This window comes from Zeugodacus cucurbitae, chromosome 2 (assembly GCF_028554725.1).
Source record: "Zeugodacus cucurbitae isolate PBARC_wt_2022May chromosome 2, idZeuCucr1.2, whole genome shotgun sequence".
Classification (NCBI taxonomy): domain Eukaryota; kingdom Metazoa; phylum Arthropoda; class Insecta; order Diptera; family Tephritidae; genus Zeugodacus; species Zeugodacus cucurbitae.
This window is the reverse complement of record NC_071667.1, coordinates 28,074,104-28,097,518: the sequence shown is the minus strand read 5'-3', so window position 1 is coordinate 28,097,518 and position 23,415 is coordinate 28,074,104. Positions and strand designations below refer to the sequence as shown.

Sequence of the window (23,415 nt, the reverse complement as noted above, 5' to 3'; positions counted from 1 at the left end):
ATTTTCTTATATGTGTATTTCTCATGTATATGTAAAATCCTGTTGTAATTTGTAGTTATTTTGGTGTTTTATTATATTCCAATTTGGTAGAAAATTTAGTAAGTTTTATAAATTTAAAAATTCGAATAAATAATAATTTTCTACAATATTATAGAGCTTAGATAATTTTTTTTTTAAGCATACGTTGGATAACTTATGATCAGACCATACTGGGGTTATGGAGGTAACACTTCTCCGATCTGCTGAATGGCAGTGAAAGTACAACACCTGGAGATGGCGAACCCGATTCCCCATTCGATGACGATTGAATAGATGTTCTATTACCCGATCATGAAGAAATTATAATAACAATTGCCCGCTTGAAGAACAACAAATGCGGCGGGGGCCGATGGATTACTGGCCGAGCTTTTCAAATACGGCGGCAAAGAACTGATAAGGTGCAAGCATCAGCCAATTACCGTGGTATAAGTATCCTCAATATCGCATATAAGGTCCTGTCGAGCGTATTGTGTGAAAGATTAAAGCCCACCGTCAACGAACTGATTGGACCTTATCAGTGTGGCTTTAGACCTGGAAAATCCACCATGGACCAGATATTCACCATGCGCCAAATCTTGAAAAAGACTCGAGAGAGAAGACCACCTTTTCATCGATTTTAAAGCTGCCTTCGATATCTCGAAAAGGAGCTCCCCATATGCCACGATATCTGAATTTGGTATCCCTACGAAACTAATACGGCTATGTAAACTGACGTTCAGCAACACCAAAAGCTCCGTCATGATCGGGAAGGTCCTCTTCGAGCCGTTCGTTACCAAACGAGGCTTCAGACTATCACTATGACTCACTAAGGTGCTACTTCTTTAATATATTGCTGGAAAAAACAATACGAGGTGCAGAGCTAAATAGATAAGGTATAATCTTCTATAAGAGTGTAGAGCTGCTGGCGTACGCCGATGATATTGATATCAGCGGAAGCAACAACCGCGCCGTTTGTTCTGATTTTTCCAGACTAGATATGGAAGCGAAGCGTATGGGTCTGGAAGTGAATGAGGACAAGACGAAATATCTCCTGTCATTAAGCAAACAGTCAGCGCACTAGCGTTTGGCTTCCACGTCACTGTTGACAGTCATAATTTTGAAGTTGTAGACAGTTTCATCTACTTGGGAACCAGCATTAACAACACCAGCATTAACAACACCAGCAATGACAGCCTCGAAATCCAACGCATAATCACTCTTGCCAACAGGTGCTAATTTGGACTGAGTAGCCAATTGCAAAGTAAAGTCCTCTCTCGACGAACAAAAATCAAACTCTACAGGTCGCTTATTATTCCCGTCCTGATGTATGGCGCTGAAGCGTGGACGATGACAACATCTGAAGAGACGATTCTTGGGTTTTTCGAGAGAAAAAGTTCTGCGCAACGGCGAGTACCGCAGACTATGGAATGATGAGCTGTTCGAGTTATACGACGCCATTGGCATAGTTCAACGAATAAAAAGACAGCGGCTACGCTGACAAGGTCATGTTGTACGAATGGATGAAAACACTCCAGCTCGGAAGAAGACGACGTCCACTCCGATGGAAAGACCAAGTGGAAAGTAACCTGGCGTGACTTGGTGTTTCCAGTTGGCGCCAAAAAGCAAAAAAGGAGGAATGAGTGGCGCGCTCTGGTGGATTCGGCTATAATCGCTTAAAGCGGTTCGTACGTTTAATATATATAAATACTTCGAATATGTCCGAGGGTGTCTTCTAACTTTTTATCTTTCTGCAGCCAATTAGAGCTGTTGCAGTGAGTTTGAGTTACCATGAAGAGCGCCTTTCGGAAAACTTCATTTTAGAAATTCATGACGATCTTTATAAAATAAGAATATATATGTAGTTAATATCATTAGCTATGGATCACGTCATTTAAAAGATCTCTTCGCAAACTTTCATAGAAATCCTTCCGTTAAAACGAATTATACTGATATATGACTCTTTCCACAAAAATTACCTAGACTTGCTCCAAACCCCAATCGCTTAATATGTTAGGAATCATCTGGTCAGGCTTAAGTTCTTGATTTACGAAGAATTCAGTCCATTCAATATATTCGGCGAATATGGGCACAGCTCTTTAAAAAAAAATCTAATAACCAGCTGTTCGTATGATTGTAGATTTTATATTTGTCGGATAAGATCACGGCTCCCATCCCCAGTAGGGAAGTGTAGGACCGGCAAACATGCCCCCATTCAAACTTTGTTATGCATACTACCAGCTCTGCTACCACCGGTATTATAAACATGTACTCAAAACTGGAAACTTTCCATTGATTCAACGTATTTTTGAAAGCGTCGTTGTTGGCTATATATACATAAGTACAATCCGATTCGTTGATTTTATTAATGAAATTTCGTATATAGCTTTTCATTTAATATTATTAATCTGCCTCGAGAGTCAAGCCCATCAACAATTTTGAGACTTTCTCATAAAAATATATATAGTTCGTGTAGGGTATACATTTTGTGTGTATGTCTACTCAAATTAATGATGAATGATTATATCTTCCCCAGTTCAGTTCATTTTTTCTTTCTCATTCACCACGCCTTGTTATACAATTGGTATGAAAGTTGTGTGTCTTTTCTACAGGTATCGCAATGAAACTGCCGTTTTGGTAATCTTCCTACGCAGTCCTACAGTTTCTCCGGCTTCTACTTTCCATTTCTCTTTCCCTTACCTCACACTCTTCGCATATTCACAAAAGTGCACATTTTTCATTGTGTCACTGGGCAGATCGTTATACGTTCCGTTTTATTGCCGTACGCAAGAGATTCTTGCTGCTTATGCTCCTTTTTCGTCTCAATGAAATCGTGAACCACAAATATTTGGTCATTGGCCGCGTGGTGGTGCACTTGTTATTGCATTTTTTCGTCTACTACAACATGCCGACGATTTATTCCACACTTGTGGTGTTGCAGCTGATGTTTGTTTGTTGTTCTTCGCGGTCACTGGCTTGTCTTCCTTGCGCGGAACAACATCTGCTCAACGATTCATTTCATTCAATGTTGTACAATCAGGCGGATGAAGGCGAGAGATTGATATGCGGATATAGGCGTTTAAGCAGCGACAACCACTGCAAAGAAGGCAGCAATAGCAATAACAACATGTGGCCGCCACGCATGAGCAATGCGCAGGTACTTAAGAGAGAACCGTACGAAAGAAAGTTGTTAATAACAAAAGACTTTGAATGAAATCCAAATTCACTTATTTGAATTATTGGCGCATATTATGTAATGCAATTTGTTGAAGAAGCAAATCATTCGGAATAAAAATGTTGAGTTGGTGTTTTGGGATAACAATAGTTTTTCAAGAGGATTCTCTAGCAAAAGTATTGTATAATAAATAATATACATATATGTAAATGGAACGGTTTAATAACTTTTTCCGAAATGATTTCCATGACCGACATTTAAAATTTAATAGTCTCCGTCCATTCATGCAATCTGGTCGCACTTTCTTCTAGCCCTCGTATATCGATTACCTCAATCTTTATACATTTTTCGATTTCATAATAATTTTCATTGAACTCAACACGACATAGGAATGCGCAATTCTTCGGATGTTGTTGAGATTACTAAATCAAAACAAAAATAAGATTATGTCGGGAATATTGAAATCTGTGAATATACCAGTAATTTCTAATATAGTTAATCCGGCTTATCCTCTATACGAACTGATTCAAACTGAATAAACGAATGGGAGGAGGTTTCTTTTCAGCAAAGTTAGATACCAAAATCTACCAGATCACTGTAGTGTCTTTCAAGTGGAGGTTACTACAATTAAAGAAGGCCTTTTTGTTCTAACAAAGAAAGTGTTTACAATTAGAAACATAATTATCTTCAATAACTACCAAGCGGCTTTAAATCGATAAAGTATCTATGGATTTCTTCGAAGTTGGCGAAGGAATGCCTTGAGCTGTTAGTAGATAAATCTGCGATGGGTTCCAGGCCACAGCGATATTCCAGATAACTGTGAAGCACATGAACTTGCCAGATTGGGCACCACGTTACAATTTGAACCCGATAAAGACGGAATCACGCTTTTGGACACTTGTAAACACCTAATCGACTAATATGTCATAGAGTTGACTGAGTCTTAGTGGAAACAATCCCTGACTTGCTCAACAAGTACATAAACGTGGCCTGAATGGAATATATGGAATAGTAGAACATCTTCTAGTCGGATGCAAAGCTTTATACAGGAAAAGAAAGGGAACTATCAGTCGCGGTTTCCTCCACAATGTCTTGAAAGTTGCACGATGGGAAAACTGGAGAGAGACCGCAAAAGACAGAGTAGCTTGGAGGCGTATTGCTCAGCAGGCCAAAGCTCACAGAGAGCTGTAGAGCCAAATGATGAATTTCATCAAGACCACTGACTGGTTCAATAAGGACTTGGTAGTGTGTGGGGATTCCAGATTCGGTGGTAGACCTAGGTACATTGTTCGACATCCACTCTATCTACGTAATCTTGCTTATTACTTCAAACTGTAATATGATTTCAACATCAAAGTATGCAACAATAGCATGGCTGAGAGGTAAGGGAAAAATAAAAGCAGACAGAACCTAATCGGACAACCTGTCTCCTATTGGAATTTAGCATCAAAAATACTTGTACATTTATTTGCATCTGGGCTCTGGGCTATAGCTTTAATGATTTGTGAATCAGTTCAAATTGTGCATGATCAACTTATAAGTATTACTTGAGTTTGATTAAAAATTCAAACACAGGAAAGCAGCTGCTAACTGGGAGCTCAAAGCATCTTCAATGTTTATTCACATTTTTTAATAAAACAATCATCTAATAGCTCTAATCTGTATGGCTCATTACCATTCTGCAGACAGCTGCCAAATTTCAAATATGCTCAACTTGGTTCTCTGCTATATTCTTTAAAAAATTTAAATTAAGTTTGCTGTCGCTGCCATTGTTCGTCTGGAATAAAACTAATGGATCAATATTTATTTTTATTAATTTTTCATTTACGAAACAATGCAAAGACGCCGCAGGAGAAAAGCGAAAACATACTTAGATTATCGTAAAGAAGTTGAGAGAACAACAACAATAAGAATAACAACGAAAGGGTGCTAAGAAAATACAATTAATCAAATGAGTATGTAAAATAATGAGGAAATGCAAATGACGATTTGCAAGAGGAAGAGCGCAAAGAATCGCTAATCAATAAGAAGACAAAATCAATAATATAGGGTGATTTTTTAAGAGCTTGATAACTTTTTTAAAAAAAAAAACGCATAAAACGCGATTTGCAAGAGGAAGAGCGCAAAGAATCGCTAATCAATAAGAAGACAAAATCAATAATATAGGGTGATTTTTTAAGAGCTTGATAACTTTTTTAAAAAAAAAAACGCATAAAATTTGCAAAATCTCATCGGTTCTTTATTTGAAACGTTAGATTGGTTCATGACATTTACTTTTTGAAGATAATTTCATTTAAATGTTGACCGCGGCTGCGTCTTAGGTGGTCCATTCGGAAAGTCCAATTTTGGGCAACTTTTTCGAGCATTTCGGCCGGAATAGCCCGAATTTCTTCGGAAATGTTGTCTTCCAAAGCTGGAATAGTTGCTGGCTTATTTCTGTAGACTTTAGACTTGACGTAGCCCCACAAAAAATAGTCTAAAGGCGTTAAATCGCATGATCTTGGTGGCCAACTTACGGGTCCATTTCTTGAGATGAATTGTTCTCCGAAGTTTTCCCTCAAAATGGCCATAGAAACGCGAGCTGTGTGGCATGTAGCGCCATCTTGTTGAAACCACATGTCAACCAAGTTCAGTTCTTCCATTTTTGGCAACAAAAAGTTTGTTAGCATCGAACGATAGCGATCGCCATTCACCGTAACGTTGCGTCCAACAGCATCTTTGAAAAAATACGGTCCAATGATTCCACCAGCGTACAAACCACACCAAACAGTGCATTTTTCGGGATGCATGGGCAGTTCTTGAACGGCTTCTGGTTGCTCTTCACCCCAAATGCGGCAATTTTGCTTATTTACGTAGCCATTCAACCAGAAATGAGCCTCATCGCTGAACAAAATTTGTCGATAAAAAAGCGGATTTCACATTTCGAACCGAACACTGATTTTGGTAATAAAATTCAATGATTTGCAAGCGTTGCTCGTTAGTAAGTCTATTCATGATGAAATGTCAAAGCATACTGAGCATCTTTCTCTTTGACACCATGTCTGAAATCCCACGTGATCTGTCAAATACTAATGCATGAAAATCCTAACCTCAAAAAAATCACCCTTTAGGAAAAAGGTCAAACTGTAAGTGAAGAATCAATAGGAAGGGCAAGCATAAGTGAGTTATGGCGGAAAGAAATATGAGGGTAGCTTTTTTAGTTTGATAAGAAAGGACAAAGGACATGTGTGGTATCCTTTTTTCCACTTATTAATGATTGTCTTATACAAGCTATTCTTAAAAAATGCATTTATTAGGCGTAGAGAATATTCAATTAAGCCAAGTTCATTTGAAGGATTTGCATAAGTATCAATAGCGGAAGGGAGCGTTTATTAGATTCTGGCTCAGAGACATACAAGAAAAAAAAGTAAATTATTTTTCTAAATTTCCAGTTTCAAACTGACTATATACTAGATCAAATATATTTTAAAAATCTGTACCTACTCCAGTCCTAATTTAAAAAGAAATCTCGCTTCCCATTGGCTGCGTAAATTCCGTTTGTTTCGAAAAAAATTCTTGTGATTGGTTGAATGGTGCCCGAAGCACTCTTCATTGGCACTATTTTGCCGAAATATTTTCGAAGCATTGAATAACTTCGCCTCATAAAATAACTATGCACACTTGCATATATAGTTCTACAGCCACGCAGACACATACACATATAAATATGTATGTAAATAACATCGTTTGTTACTGCTTTTATGACGCGATCAAATATGCAAATCACATTGTGTATGTCCCACAAAAGGATAGCAGTTGGCAAGCGTGCACCCTTTCGCTAGGCGCGATCAACCCTTTTTGTATGCTTCAGCGCGCTTCGTGATACACATAAATTACAGCTGAGGATTCACCGCTTATTGTCCTGTACGTCGACCAATGCCTCACCTCACCTAAACCCCGTCGCCTAGGCACTAATCACCGCACTAACGCATTCAACTCGTATTTCTAGCTCCTTGCGCCTCGCCTCAAGCACACACTTAGTTATTGTTGAATGCTTTCTTCGGGGTGCTGTATTTGGTTTGCTGTGCTTTGGTGCGCTGGCTCTCTATTGTTCACCACTGACAACACATCCTTTTGCCGCGCTGTCGTGAATTCTTAATTTCTTGCGTTGAATTCGTTCATGGAAATGAGGCAAAAAATCCGGATTTTTTTACTCCGCTCTGTCTCTTCGATATGTAAATTTGCTTGTGAAAGGATTTTTTTCTTCGGGCTCAACTCCCCGGTGTCTTATGTGTAATGTATGATCATCTTAGCAGCAGAAGCGCCAGCAGCAGTTGCAGCTTTGAGTGATCGTCGACACCCTGACTGTGCTGTGGGGTAGTCACCGTAGCCTCTTCGCATCGTGAGAAAAAAAATCGTCTTAGGATGCATCGCGGTCATATCGGGGCGAAAAAAGGATAAAACTGGCTTTGCGTAGCGAAATATGCAAATGTGGCTGCCGAGCGCGAGGTTTGTGTGCGCTCGAAACGTTGCATACTTTTGGGTATTTTTTATGGAAAAGTCATTAGGATGCGCATCGGATTTTTTTTTCTCACAAACGCATTTGAATAATGCGTTTTGGCTTCATTTGTGATTTTCGGTTTATTTTTTTCTATTCTCCTGTTTTGCTGAAGTCACATGCATCAGCCCTTTTTCACGTTTTCCGCGCTTTTTCCTACGACAGCCTGTCATTTTTTATATTTTGCCGGTTAATTTTAATTTCACATTTTTTTGGTTTAACTCTTTTTTTTTGTACCTTTTTCTGTATTTATATTTCGTTCTTGTTTGTCTGGTTTTTTTTAACTGTCACATTTTTTGTGAAATTTCACAGCATCCTATCGCGCTCAATTCAGGCGCTGATGTTCTAACCTTCTCATACAATTTTGTGTATTTTTTCTGGTATTTCCTGCCTATTTGTAAAAAATGCATTAACATATTGGCGCTGCAAAAAAGCTGAAAATATATGACAATTACTATTTTTTGCGTTATTTTTCATTAACAAAAAATCTTTTTTTCTACGCCGAAACTCGTTTTCCGTTTTTGTTCTTATTCACCTTATGAATTATGCGTGTCCTTTATGCTTTTCAATGAAGCATAAGCATTTTTTATATAGAATTATAGCCTTTGTGATCCATTTTTTTTTGCATATTTCTGGTTGCCTTTTTCAATTGCGTTGTGCGCAGTTGCCGGTTTTGTCAGTGTTTCCGTTTTGTGTTTTTTATATTTTTTTTCTACCAAGTGTTGCGCTTTTTAATCAAAAAAAGTGAAATATTGTCAAAAAAGTTTTGGGTACACGTGTTTTCACCCAAATTTTGTTGTTATTTTTTGTAAGCTGCCAATTACAGAAAGTGTGCAACTCAATTCAGTCATAGATCGTTTTATGAAGTCGGTGATGTGCTGTGCCATGAAATTAATTTTTTATTAGGCTTAGACAATTCGAGCGTTAAAAAATAAAATATTTAAAATAAAACCAATTTAATAGCTATTATACGTTTCATATAACGGAGATATAATGTCGTGACAACTTTATTAAAATAACACTGAGAATCTGTAACTAATAAGTATAAAAGGGTATTTTAATATTTTTTATAGTTGATATGTAAGGAAATATCAATTCGTTACAAATCTCTAATTTCTATAATTTTTAAAGATAAAGATAATTATAATTTTGGTAGAAAACACTTCGCATAATATTATATACATATGTATTATAAATCAGTGCTTATCCAGGAATATGTCGAATATAAATTAATAATTTATAACTTTCAAGGTCGATTTCCAATAATTTTCCAATGGAACCAGATTTGACCTCCACCTGCAAGATAATCAGCTTATTGCAGAGATTTGTTCTATGAAAAAATAGTTGGTCTCTATTTAACACACATTCCGAGGGTCAAAAGAGACCACTCTTCAGGAAGCGCGCTTTGTCATTCCTTCATAGCATCTTGCTTATAAGCTTATAACCATTAAATTAAAAGGAAACTGTAGATAATATGCATATTTTAGATTTTTTAGTAACTATCAGGCTGCCTGATTCAGGCATGTTCTGCGAATCGTTTTCGGGCAATTTTTTCACATTTTCCGTTTTCAAATCGTTTGACATGTTCTGTAAATCGTACCGTTTTTGTTTTTTCTAACATCAGCAAATCGTTTTGTCGATCTGTTCTGGAAATTGGAATCGTTACAATTTTTCCGTTTCATATTCGGCAAGTTAAACGATAGCGATTTTAAATTGGAATCAACGGTTTGTTCAAGTCATATTTTTTAATGTTCGTATTTAATTTGTTTTTATTACAATTGTACCTAGTATACAATGATTAAATACTAACAACAATTCAATTCTAATAACTTAAAAATAATAATTAAAAGCTAAATGTTAGAGAAATTCATTTGCTGCAACAGTTGCCTTGCTAAGTCTGAAGGCCTCTTACGCTTCAGTCGGTTTTCTCGTTCAGCGTACCGATGAGTCTGGATGCCTCTTCATTTACATGCTGTATAAGCCTCATTTCGTGAGTCTTTGCAAGTTTGGCTATTTCGTTTACTACTGAATTCACACCAAGATCATGGTGAAGGTCAGCAGATCTAACATACCAAGGAGCATTAACTATATTCCTTTGTACCTTATTTTGGAAGCGATGAATGCAGGCAATACAGTTTTGACTTGAGCAACCCCATAGTTGAGCTCCATAGGCCCAAATTGGCTTTAGTACTTGATTATATATATACAGCTTGTTTGCGATTGAAAGCGTGGATCTTCTACCGACTAGATGGTAAAACTTAGCAAATTTTAAATCAAGCTCGCACCTTTTTTTCTTGATATGCTCTTTCCAGCGAAGCTTAGCATCTAGGGTGATTCCTAGGTACTTAGCATTATTGTGATGAGGTATAGGAGTACTATTTATACAAATGATAAATGATGATTTTTTTAAAGTAAAGTCTACGTGCATTGATTTGGAATCGTGTAATTTAATGCGCCACTTGGAAGCCCATTTAGTAATTGCATTGACTGCTGTTTGCACTCGAAGGGTAGACATTGAGGTTGGCTCTCCTGCAGCTAACAGGGATGTGTCATCCGCAAATGTCGCTGTCACATAACTTGAGTCAGTGGGGATATCACATGTAAAAAGCAAATAAAGCATTGGCCAACACGCTTCTCTGGGGAACACCCGCTTCTATCGGTTGTAAGTTTGAGTATGCATCCTCTTGTTTAATGCGAAAGTATCTGTCTTTTAGGTAGGAAGCAATTATTTCGCAATATTGTTTGGGTAACATGTATTTCAGTTTCAGCAGTAGACGAATGCCAAACTCTATCAAAAGCCTGAGACGCGTCTAAGAAGGCGGGGGCGGGGTCACGCCCACCCAAAAAATTACATCCACATATGTCCCTTCATAGTGCGATACTTCATACCAAATTTTACTTAAATAGCTTAATTTATGGCTCAGTTATAGCTCTTTATGTGTTTTCGGTTTTCGCCATTTTGTGGGCTTTTTGCGGTCGATGAGTGCATTTCAGTTTCTAGAAGTTTTGTGGCAGAAAATTAGTGAATCGGAGAAAGAATGTCCACAGACAAGCTTGGATGCTTGGTTACCCCAGGAGCAGCGCACCCACTACGTGTTTAAAACTCGAGAAGAACTTTAGAAACACAATAAGAATTCACTCGTATAATCATTGCATTCTTGGTGAAAAACCCCCTTTTTGTTAAAACAAGGTGTTCATTCACAAAGGTACCAGAGCTGCATGAGTTCCATCAATGCATCCTATCACTTTTGGTATTCCAATAATTTTAATCAGCTGTTTCGAATATAAATTCTAAATCAAATAAAATCGAACGAATTGTCATTTCGGATCCGAGTTGAAATCGCGCGATTTCCAGAACAAGCCTGTATATCCTGTAATTAATAATATTTTATTTAAAAAATCCTTTTTTCGAACTTCGAAGTCAAGTATTTCGATTCTGGAGGCTAACTTCGAAAATCGGAGCATACACTTTTTTAATTACGACTCAATCTCCCGGAAAAAATAGAGTTTCGCTGGTAGATACATACATATGTATGTATATTTAAAGCTAATTTAAAAGCTTTGGCAATATAAACATCAAACGTAAGGTCGTAGAGCCAAGAGAAAGGTATGGGTTGGCTCCTAATTCAAATATTATATGGAAATATATATACAAACATACATTACTAAATTAACTATTAATACATATACATTAACTATACATACATATACATACGTACCTATATGTATACAACCAATGCATACGCCCCCTTCCTAAAGTCAATATTATGAAATTAATGAACACATCTTTTGTTATTTATAATCAATATGTTGAATTAATTCATTTAATTACTTGGTTATAATGTTGTTGCCATTGTTGTTGGTTTTGGTAATGTTCACGAGCCGAAGAGCGCAAGCAAAGCTTAGAGCATCAACTCCTCCTTTGCTTTAACAACCAAAGCCCGGTAATAATTGTGAGCGTGTGTTGATTTTTTATTAATTTTCAAAACATTTTTTATTTGCGTCTTGTACCGCTGATGTGCCTGCAACAACAACCGTCACACATAAATGTATTTTATTTCACATTTTTTCATATTTTTTAAATATTTTTTCTTAAATAATCTAACAAATACAGCAATATACTACGTACATAGTACGTACATATGCGTGTGTAAATCCATTTAAATATATATGTACATACATATAAACACATAGAACAGCATGTTTTATGTTCAAAGTAGTGATTAATTACCAAAATTTTAGTTGCAAAATTAAAATTCAATTTCAAATTTGCGTTGGTTTTTTGTTGCGGATATCTTGGTTGTGCTTTTGCGGTCTCTCATTATACTTTTATTTGTGTAACGTTGTTTGGCTACTACCCCATTATCGCCTCCGCATCTGATATACGTTTGCATGTTTATAATATTGATGGGAACAGTGGAGCAAATTATTTATACAAATTTATTTAATTTTCAGAGGAATTAAAGGCAACGAATCGGTATTTAATATATTTGAGTGAAAATCGAAGATTAGTCAATTGGTTGTAATATCAATCGGTCTTTATCAAATTAAGTCATCTTTATGAACCATGCATATAATCATTCGAATATCATACTAAATAACTTAAGGAATTCAACTTGTAGGGAAAGGAATCAGTAATACTAGAACAAGTACTACAGCTAGAGTTACAAAGTGGATTCCAAACAATTGAATTTCGACTATTTCCATATTGTTTAAATAATCTTCAAATTGGTACGAGGGCTGCTATATATATTTCTGGCCTAGGCAACACTAAGTGTTGCCAGGTGCAATCTGACATTTCCATTGGAAAGTTTGACCTTTTTTTGCATAACATCACTACGTTTTGTCATTTAATCGTGAATTGTTTTATTTACAGGGAATTAAAAAAATCATCTCGGCCAAAAAATGGAATTAACTCGTGAACATTTTCGTGCGATCATTTTTCACAACTTTCGACGTGGATTATCGCGACAAGAGTGCATCGATGAATTAAAATCTTTGTATGGCTATGAAGCACCATCCTATAGCACTGTGAAAAACTGGTACAACGAATTCAATCGTGGCCGACGCTCGCTCAAAGACGAATTCCGTGAAGGTCGTCCAAAAACAGCCGTTGTGCCAGAAAACATCGATGCCGTACGTGAACTGATAATGCAAGATCGTCATGTAACATACCTTCAGATAGAGACATGCCTATGCATTTCTCCCACCAGCATACATTCGATATTGCATGAACTCCTGGCCGTAAAAAAGGTTTGTTCTCGTTGGATCCCGCACAATTTGACAATCGCTCAAAAAAAAGGCTAAAAAAAGGCTCAAAAAAAGTGCTTCGAAAATTGGTTTGAGCGCATGCAAAAGTGCATAAATCTTGATGGAGAATATTTTGAAAAACAATAAAACCATTTTCGTTGATAAATATTCCTATTTTTATTATTAGGCCAGAAATATATACATATAGCAGCTCTCGTAAAAAGTGTTATTTTATCCATTAGGTACCAAGGCATCAGTCTAAAGCGTACACTTAATGATAATTACATATGTAAATTTTACTTCTACTGCCAATTCAAGAGTTCAGTTATGGAGATCTTCGAGTTATGGAAGTTCAAATCTAGTTAAATTTTGTATGTAAAATGTCAGAGTTCGGAGATCACTCTCTTTCTTAAAAACTTAGTCAAAGAAAACATATTAATTAAGATATTATTATTTAATTGTTGCTTCATAAAAGAGCGGTATTGACCTATTTTGAGACAATTTATTTATTTATTTTTTAAATGATATAGAGCTTTTTTGCTCTTTATTCAATGCTTAATAAAAAGTGTTGCAGTGATCGGAGTCAGTTCAAATATACGCCGTTTCGTTCGATAATCTGTTTCCATCTAAACAACAACTTCATAATACCCCCCTCGTAAAAGCCCCCATCCTTATTTGCGAAGAACTCGGACAGACACTTTTCACAAGCCTCTTTTGAGTTCAACTATCCACCACCAAGGACGTTCGTCATGGACAGGAACAGGTGATAATCATTTGGCCAGCGAAGTGTGCATAGTTCCGTTTTTCTGTAGCGCTTTATACATAACCGCGAAATTCAAAAGACAAAAAGGCGGAAGGTATATTTGCCAACCTAATATGTATATAATATAAACAAGTAGGGAGAGGCTAAGTTGGAGTGCAGCAGAATATTTTATACTCTCGCAATTTATGGTTTTAATTCTAAAATGACGAAAATCTTTATATGTATATAGAAGCTGGGGTCATACCTGTATCGATTTGAACTATTTTTGCAAGCTCCAAGCTACGATATGTACGGTATACACGCCGGATGTTAAAACTTAATATTAGAGATATATGGGAGCTTGCCACAGAGGTATGTACATCGTTAGAAGATAAATATTTTCATTGAATTTCTTTAAAAAAAATATGAAAAAAGTTAGTTTGCTAAAAAGTATGGCATATACACTGATTTCCTCAAGTTCGGTATCGGGGCCCTGAAAAGCTATTTTCTGATTTCGAAAATTTTTAAATAAGCGATGCCACACATCGAATGCAGTATTTATGCCAAGTTATACCCTGATATATTCATTTATTTTTGATTTATATGCTGTGAAATGAACGAATCAGATGAAATTCAAAATTATATTTGCATAGAGTTACAGCCCTATTCTGTGCACTTGACAAAATAACAAAAAAGTTTAAAATTTTTTCAGTTTTTATCAAGTAAGAACTTTTTTGGTATTCTGTGACAATTTTGATAAAATAAAAAGCTTCAGTACGCATAGCTGTTCCCCACACGTGTGGGAAACAAAATAATGTAAATAGAAACATCTGATTCTGTCCAATTATATTGAAATGAATTTAAAAATTTATTTGAATTATTTTTTAACGTAAGTTTTCAAATACATTTCAATATTTGTTGCAAATAGTTAATAATTTAACTTCAATTTCACAATAAATCCATTGCTTTTGGTCATATTTTTCCTCTTTGTATAAAACTAACGACAAAAGTAAAATATCTCTATTGCAACAAATTCACTTTCACAACTATCCACAGCAAGATATTTTATTTGTCAAGAGCATTTCACTTCTTAACAATTTATAAAGAAAAGAGCTTTTTACTTTAGACACAAAATACGAAATGCTTGATAAATTTAAATTTTTTACAAATTAGAAATTTGTTGAATTTGTAAAGTGCAATGTTCGGATCAATGATGAAACTACACAAAATTTTCACTCTTTAAAAATATAGATTTCCTGTTCATACGATTTAGGAATTTCAATCCCATAGGTTATGTATTCTAAGATAGTCCCACTCTGCAACGAGTTTTATTTGATATATGTATGTATCAATATGTGAATTCTTATAGAAAAATCGTTTGTATATAGGTATTTTTTAATCAATATCGCAATTATTTCGCAAAAGAACGAGCTGATCTTCAGCTGTTGCGATACACTGTTCACCGCCCGCCGCTCGACACCAGCCGGCATCGACGACGACAGTCCAAGCAACTAAGACCCCTTTCACACGGGCAATTTTTGTCGCGGCAATTCTTAGTTTTATAGGAGAGGGGGCGACGAGGAGAGGAGAATCGCGCCGAGTCTGCTGTGTTCAGGCAACACGCTTTGTGTTCTTATTCGTAACAGTTCGCTGTTACGTAACAGTGTTGCATTTGCACACATTTTAAAATTAATGTTTACAATATATTTGAAAATTTGAATTTAATCATTTAATTTTGTATGTAATTTGCAAATACATATAGAAATATGCATAATATAATTAAAATGTGCTAGAAAATTGAGAATAACGATAAAAATTACTTAATGAAATATATTTTTTTGCTTGGAAACGATGCGTACAAGAAGTTGAGAAAATTATATGAAAGAGAATGACAGAAAACACGAACAGAGTTGTCGAACAAGAATTGCTCGTGTGAACGCAAGGGGCGACAGCAAAAGAGAATCGCCCGAGAATTAGCAACAAAAGTTGCCCGTATGAAAGTGGACTAATCAGCACAATCACCAGCGCTTAGCAGTCAAGCGCTTGAAGAGAACATGTAGTTAAACCGGTTCCACACTTCAAATTTGGTGTTCTTTAATTTTATTGTTGTTTTTTGTTTTTATCTTTATTTCTATTTTTTGCACGAGGGCTCCGCTTTATTATAATTATTATTATGGCATATTATTATTTTTATTTGTTGTTGTTGTTGCTTTCAGCCGTTCTTATAAGCCCTGTCTCAGTGTTTGACGCGTTGGAACAGCCAAAGGCAATTAATGTGAGAATTTAATTGTGTGTTTTGTTGCCAAATGTTGTGTTTTTTCATAGACTTTTACGCCATAAGATGTTTGGTACACGCTAATGTGATTGTACAGCACATAGTGGGCCTCTGTTTGTATGTTTGTGTGTGTGCCACTGTATGAGCAAGCATTTTATCATAAATTTTGTGTATATTTAAAATTTTTAATTATACATAAGCAAAGCTATCAACAAACTCTGAAATTAGTCATATTGCTGTAGTTGCCGGTATATGTGTACATATCTCTGTATGTATGCTAGTATGATTGTGTGTGTGTGTACACTTACTTTGGCTTTCAAAAACTTTTATATTTCTATACAAATGTGTGCATATTTATATTTTCCTGTATTTATGACTGTCAATATACGCATATATATATGTACTTATGTACATACATATGTACACACTCATAAATAATGTTTATTTTATTCGCATGGGTCAAGGTCAGCCAAGCAAAATTTAGAACTTAGAACACTGACGGAGCGATGATTGGCGAAAATATATGTATGCATGTATGTGTAGTAAATGCGAAGTAAAACGATTGCACACGCTTTGTCTATTTTTGCATTTTAAAAAGTTATTTTACGAACTAATGTACATATGTATGTACATATATATGCCTAAACGCGCAATTATTCGCCTCTGATGTGACGGCAGATTGTGGAATGAATGATGGTCTTTGAGGAGTATTTATTCGCTTACCGGTTTTTAAATCTTTGTCGAATTGCTAATTAAAGATTTAAACAATAAGTGAAATTAAGAAATATTTTACCAAAGACTGTGAGCTGAACCTGTTTGAAGTTACTCTAAACTTACCCCTCCTAGAACGGTGGCTAAACCATCAATTTTGGTTAACTTGTCATTTAAAAGTATAATATATAATTTCTATAGGAGCGCTACAAAAGTTTTTAAATAAAACAGAAGCGGTTAGGGATATCAATGAAATTCTTTATTCCTATGAAAGTACATTCGATGCCATTATGTATGAAACTCGATTTCATTTGCATGGCCACCACCGGCACGCTCGCAGATGTCCAGACGCGGAATACAATTTTCGACGGTTTTCAAGCATAAATTGGACGATACTGCTGCAATTTCACGTTCGATATTCGTAGGAAGTTCATTAATCGTCACTGTCTTGTTGGCATAGACTATAAGCTTGTCGTAGCCCTACAGGAAATAGTTTAACGGCCTCAAATTGCAACAAAGATGCGGTCAATTGACTGGGCGATTTCATGAGATAACACGTTCAATTTTGACATTCGTTGTGAGGCTTGTGGCGCCATACTGTTGGAACCACATAAAATATTCGGAGCCGGTCTTTATCATCACAGAAAAAGTACGTCCCAACGTAGCCGCCGGCCCATAAATCGCACCAAATCGTAATTTTTTCGGGATGAAATGGTGACTCATGGAATACGTGTGGATTGCTGCCTGACCAATAACGCATATTTTGCTTATTGATGAAGCCATTCAGCCAGCCAAGCATAAATTGGACGTAGCGCTCTTAAAGTTGAGGCCACAAGCTCCGAATTTCGGTAGTTAATTTCAATAATTTTGACTCGTTGTTGGATCAGATATCTTTTCATGATGAAATGGCAAACCTTACTGAAGAGAAATGTCAAAAGAAAATGTGAAGTATGAAAGTAGAGAAATGATATTAGACTTTGTTAGGAAATACGCAGGAGCCTACCAAATACATAATAATTTCGAATTTAGTTGGGACCCTAACCACTGTTGCATCTAACATAGTATCAGCTTAGAAAAACTCTTGGATAATAGAAACAATTCGTATGACCTTAGACATATGAACTATCTGAGTATTTAACAAAAATTATCATTACATTAGCTGTGTTGTACCGCCGACCAGATTGCGGACTCGGACAGCTTCAGACACGCCTTAACGCCATTCACAGCGGAACCATCAACACCTTCATTACCTCCCTCCCAGTGAATGGCGTCCTTGGAGTCAAACCACCACCCATAGCAGACGATGAGCTCGAATTACCATGTGAAACCAGAGTGACCCTTGCGCAACTTCGATCTGGATATTGTAGCAGGTTAAACTCCTACTTATCCAGACTGAGTCCCGACATACAGAATATATGTATGTCCTGCTTGCAATTTGTCTCCGCATGATACTAGTCACCTCATTGCATGCCCAACGAACCCGACTCATCTAATACCCCTCTCCCTTTGGTCCGACCCTGTCGAAACAGCACGTTTCCTGGGCCTACCGTTAGATGATCCCGACGACAATTCGTTATAATAACAACAACTTCCGGATGTATACCGACAGTATTGTTCTAAGTACGGGAGAGGCAACGTTATACTCATCAAAATACTTGGGAGAAGTTTATAGAGCTAATTAAAATTAATGAGAGAATTCACTAATTAAACAATTCGCTTAGATTTCAGGCACAACTGAGTGATGATTTCGATTCTGTTTTGTGGATCGCTTAAAGTTATCAAGGATCACAATCACTCATGTTATTTGATATATGTTCGTTGGACGAATGTCGATAAATGAATTGTTTTTACATTGTGGTATATTCATCCCATTTCAATATTTATTTTCAGTTATAACACCTGACAAGAGTTAAGTGAAAAAAGTATAGACCCTTATGAAGCGATATGTAAACATTTATTTTTCAGTTTTGTATAGATGCATGTATGTAAAAAGCTATTTTATTTGATTAGCAACCACATTACTTAAGAGCTTACATTCTAATAATAGCATTAACTTTACGTCAGTATGCCTTGAAGTTGTAGTTGTAAGTGTAAAATTATTTTAGTATCCAAAAAAGCATAAGTATAGCCGTTGTAAGGTTGTTGCAATATATCAAAAGACTTAATGTTTCTTCTTTCGTCTGGCCGCTTTTCCTGAAGAAGTGCTTGCTTCAGCTTCAGGTACAACCACCGTGCCACCAACAATCTCATCTTTCAGCTCGGAATCGGCAATTTTGCTCTGCGCCTGCATGTAAAACATAATGTCGCGCAGTTGCTCCTTGACATCGTTCAACTCAGCTTCACGCGCCTCCTTGTATTCTTTATATTGTTTTTCCAGAGTTGCATATTTAGTCTGCCAAGAGCTATGATTGCTCTGCAACGTTTTGGAGAACTCACGCTCTTCGGCCAGTTGCTTTTGCATATCCTTTAATCTGTAAGAGAGATAATATATATATATGAGAGTTTCATTAATTCAAATCTGTACGTGTTTGCGATTGGGTTTATTACTTTGTGGCATTTTGTGTCAATTTGCGTTCCAGTGTCTGCTTTTCTTTAGTCAATGTTTGCACTTTTTGTTCCAAAGCGCTGACTTTGCTACTATCATTGTCAGCACCGGCTTTGAAGTCACGCCACTCCATTTCTAGGCGATCTAAACGATCTTCATAATACTTGCGCTGCGTATCCAGTTGCGAGGTGAGTAAATATGTGAATTCCAGTTGCATTGAATCAATCTTCTCTTCTCCTTCGTCGTTAGCAGTTGCGACCAGTTTCCCATCAGTCTTATTTTGAAAGAGACGATGCACGAAGTTGTCTCCTGCATAGTCCCAGACACTCGATGTGCCTAACTGCATGGCAAAAGTGTGATTTGTGGCACGATAATGTGCGGCAGCATGCCCACCTTGGTAACGACCACAACCGACATGACCGCAAATCAGACAAATCCACAGGGAATCCGTGCCCTCACACTCCATACAAACAGAGTTCTCAAGCAACTCGGGTGTCTGCACATGACGACAAACTGGACATGTTGAATCACCCCATTTGATAAGGCAGTTGGCATGAAAGGCATGATTACAAAGTATGGTCAATACGCCATCGACACTCTCGTCCATGCGCTCCAAGCAAACTGGTTAAAAATTAGAGCATTAAAACTATTTCTTTTTATATACAATTGAAGTTATTAACCATACCTGGACAGTTGGGTAGTTCGGTATGACCCACTGGTGGCACACCATCCCCGCCGCGTTCAATTTCTGAAACCCAAACGGCATGACAGAGAGAGTCTGGCTCCAGCAAATTATATGCAGCGCCATTGTATGACTGGTAAAACTCTAAGGCGGCAGCGTTCGAACGAAATCTATGAAATATATAGCAATTAAAGTCATATTCATGGCACAATTTCGATATTTTTTTCACTTACTCTAATATCACCATAAATTGGTTGGGACTGCCGTCGCGTACAATGCGTATGTGTCGAATCGCCGATTGACAGGGCGCTACAAAACCCATTAAATCGTGGCAGCTTACACTAGCGGGCACCGCAAGCAAGCACAACTTATCGGAAGGTCCCTCTTTTAATTCCTTACGCTCACTATATTTTATATTGAACAATTAATAAATGAAATACTTTAAAAAAATGCTCAATATAAAATTTTACTCACTTTTTCTTGTATAAATGCACAATGCCATTGGTGACTTCCGGATTGCCGGAGAAAAATCCAATTTCCTTGGGAAATTCTGGCGCACATTGTCCTTCTTCAAGTGGTGTGGCTTCACGTGAACCACTTGCAGTTGATCGCAAATCCCTTTTACGCTCGCCACTCATATCAATCGGTGTAGAAGTTTCACCTCCAACGGCTGTTAGTTGCTGCGCTACTGCTCCTGCCGCCTGCAACTCCTCCCCTTCTGCACACAAACGATTTGTGTATGTTTCAATTACAATCTGGTTGGCTTGCCGTAGACCGCGATCTCGTTCACGTTCTTTTAGCATGCGCGGATTAGTGGGGTGTTCCGCAGCTGTTGCGCCAGGTTCTATAAGTCAGCAATAGTATATAATAAACTAAAACTTACATAAAACCTATTTTATATACTACGCACCAAAATCCTCACTCAGCTGTGGGTCAATTTCGAACTTTATAATGCACAGTGAAACCTGATTTGGCATTTGTTGTTATTGTTAGAAAATTTGCCGTTTTATCCTTTAGCCACTATTACAAAGCTGAAAATTGCCGAAGTTACTTCGGTCTCAGCAGAAAATTTTTATTTTGCACTTTACTGCCTAATTTTTTTTTTTTTTGAGATTCTTCTTGCACACTAATTCTCTATTTCTTAATTCTCTATTTGTGGTTCAGTCTTTGGTTTAGTTTTAGCAAAGTTTTTTTCTAAATATCACCACGTAATTCACAATTTTTAGGCTTTTGTTTACAAATTTTGCGAACCAGCGTATGAAAACATAATAAAGAAATAGAGATACGTCAAATTTTTGGCCAAAATAAAGGCAGTGTTGCCATGGAACATTAAAAATAATATTATTAGCAAATTGGAAATGAATTTCATGGGCAGTAATTTTTGCTTTTGCTGATAGATGGCGCCCAACACAGTGTGCTTTATTTCCTGCGTGTAAAGAATGTAGCAGATTTTCATATAATTTAATGTTTTTAACGAAGTTATTGTATTTCATGTCTAGTGCTAATTTTCGGATTGAAAGGGAAGCTCTTTCTAAATAATTTTTTTGTAGCATTTCTAACGTAATTGTCTAATCTAAAATTGAATATTCCATGATTAGACCGTTACAATAATTAAATCATAAATACTTATTTAGAGAACATTCGTCACAAATAGAATCAACTGAGTCCACAAAAGGATTTTAAAGGATCCTGACCAATCATAAATTATTGTCTTTTGGATCATATAGATCTTTTACCTGATCAAATTCAAGAAATACGCGTCCAAGATGATGTTTCGTCATAGTCTCCTTTTGATGTTTGAGAATTTCAAATTGTGATCATTATATCGTATTTTTTTTTTAATATACAAAAAAACGGATGTAAGCCGACAATTCCCTTGAGTGGATATTTTTACATGCACTCAGTTCAATTTTAGAACAAATGACCCTCACTTAGGCGGACCCCTAGGGTGCACAAAAATTGCTCGACGGTGTCGATTGTCCGTCCAAGAGAGGTTTCACTGATTATATATTATATATGAACATGTTTATGGAACGGAATAATAAGCTTGTGAAGAGGTGGAGTCAAGGCTACAAAGCGTATTCTTCTTATATATTCTTTGAATTGTAGCTCATAACACGATTCGGTTAATGCTTGTAACTCTGTTACTATGTTAAGGTAATGCACTGTTAACATCGTGTGCTGTAATCGGCTTCCTATCGCTGTCGCCAACGCTACTGTTGACGGCCGTGTCCTTCCTCGGCTTCGTCCTTCCGACGCCGTTGTCGCATTCGTGTTTATCACATCGGCTCCGTTGTTGTTGCGCAAATTGCCTTTCGTATGTTGCCCTTGTGTAGATGTTGTTGCGCCTGTACGCTTATATTGGACAACATGCTACGCCACAGTCTTCTTCTGCCTTCTGTTTTCCATTGCTCCCGCTTTATAACAGTTCTTACATATGCACCTATGTGTGTGTAATGGTAATGTATGTTGTTGACTGCCGACACATGTCCAGTTCGGCTCTGTTCAACTTGGCAGCGTCAACGAAGCTGCAACAACAACAACAACAGCACCACACAGCAGTGAAGCGTTTCAGTGGCCTTACACGGCGCCAGCGCCGACTTCAACTGACAGTAACTGTTGGTGCGGCGTTGTTTTTGGACATACTGTGTTAGTTGCTCTTGCGAATGGCGCATGAAGCGCGACAATGACGATGTGTACTGTTAGTGAGCCGTTGGTAGCAGTGTGCGGTGGACGAGCTGTAACGATGTAACGTTACAATTTGTTGCATTCACCGTGAAAGTTGTTGTTGTAGTTGTGCGGTTTATCAGTTTGCCATTGTTGTTTAACGAGTGTATGGGCTGTTGGCGCGTCGCGTAGCAACCGTTTGTGAGTACTTACGCGCGCCACACGTGTTCTAATGTGTACAGTTATTTGCACTTGCGAGTGTGTTTGTGTTTGTGTAGAGAGGTGCGTCTGTGTTGCGCTTGTTGTGAATGAGTGATTTGTGTAGTAAATTTATACAGTGTCTGATTTGCAACAATTGTTGTTGTAGTGTGTAAAAACACAACGCAGATTGCGAAAATAGAATCAACAGTGAAAGAGAGCAGACAACAGCGCAAACTAACCGCATACTCCGAAGGTATTTTTTTTACATTCGTGCGTCTGTCTCCTTTGTTTTGATGCATTTAATTAGCCTGGCAGCTAAAACCATTAAACAACAACAACTGCTCAGCATGCGCCAATAAAAGCAACAAACAAATGGATGTTGCTTATGTATAGGCAAGCACTGCGCAGACAGACAACAAGTCGTTTATGCGAAAAAGTTGTAAATCGTGATGAACTCAAGGGAATGCGGAGGTAAATAAATGCCAGCACTCAATTTGCAAATCTGCTTTGAGTTATTTTTGTTTTTAATATTTTATTTAGTGTTGTTGTTTTTCGTTCTTTTTTATTTGTTTTTGTTGTTGTTGTTGTTGTGAAGCGCATACAATTTAAGCACAA

At 37.0% G+C, this 23,415-nt stretch overlaps 2 protein-coding genes across 6 annotated transcripts in view; one reads left to right on the top strand and one right to left on the bottom strand.

Annotated features, from left to right (window-relative positions):
- Positions 1–18,631: 18,631 nt before the first annotated feature.
- On the bottom strand, positions 18,632–21,227 carry LOC105213707 (BRCA1-associated protein). Its single transcript, XM_011186729.3, has 6 exons — positions 20,843–21,227; positions 20,407–20,776; positions 20,166–20,336; positions 19,936–20,102; positions 19,253–19,871; positions 18,632–19,176 (listed from the first exon to the last, which is right to left on the bottom strand). Exons 1-6 carry the CDS (start codon positions 20,907–20,909, stop codon positions 18,867–18,869), a joined length of 1,704 nt encoding a protein of 567 aa, XP_011185031.2. The 5' UTR covers positions 20,910–21,227; the 3' UTR covers positions 18,632–18,866.
- A 1,346-nt stretch (positions 21,228–22,573) lies between these two features.
- Sdf4_2 (45 kDa calcium-binding protein) overlaps positions 22,574–23,415 on the top strand; it is a 50,746-nt gene continuing 49,904 nt past the window's right edge. For 3 of the 5 annotated variants that reach the window (XM_029041303.2, XM_054231571.1, XM_054231566.1), the window contains exon 1: positions 22,863–23,271. The gene's annotated coding sequence lies outside the window, so the exon portion shown is untranslated. Of the gene's footprint in view, positions 22,801–22,862; positions 23,272–23,415 lie in introns of those variants that run through there. The other 2 variants (XM_029041304.2, XM_029041302.2) reach the window with 2 other exon arrangements.

What these genes read in the sequence shown, in the direction of transcription:
- LOC105213707 (XM_011186729.3), bottom strand. Translation starts at nt 20,909, where the DNA reads ATGCCAAATCAGGTTTCACTGTGCATTATAAAGTTCGAAATTGACCCA. An exon ending in CAATTTATGGTGATATTAGA is followed by an intron (nt 20,103 to 20,165) that starts GTAAGTGAAAAA and finishes TATATTTCATAG; the next exon opens with ATTTCGTTCGAACGCTGCCG. An exon ending in CGAACTACCCAACTGTCCAG is followed by an intron (nt 19,872 to 19,935) that starts GTATGGTTAATA and finishes ATTTTTAACCAG; the next exon opens with TTTGCTTGGAGCGCATGGAC.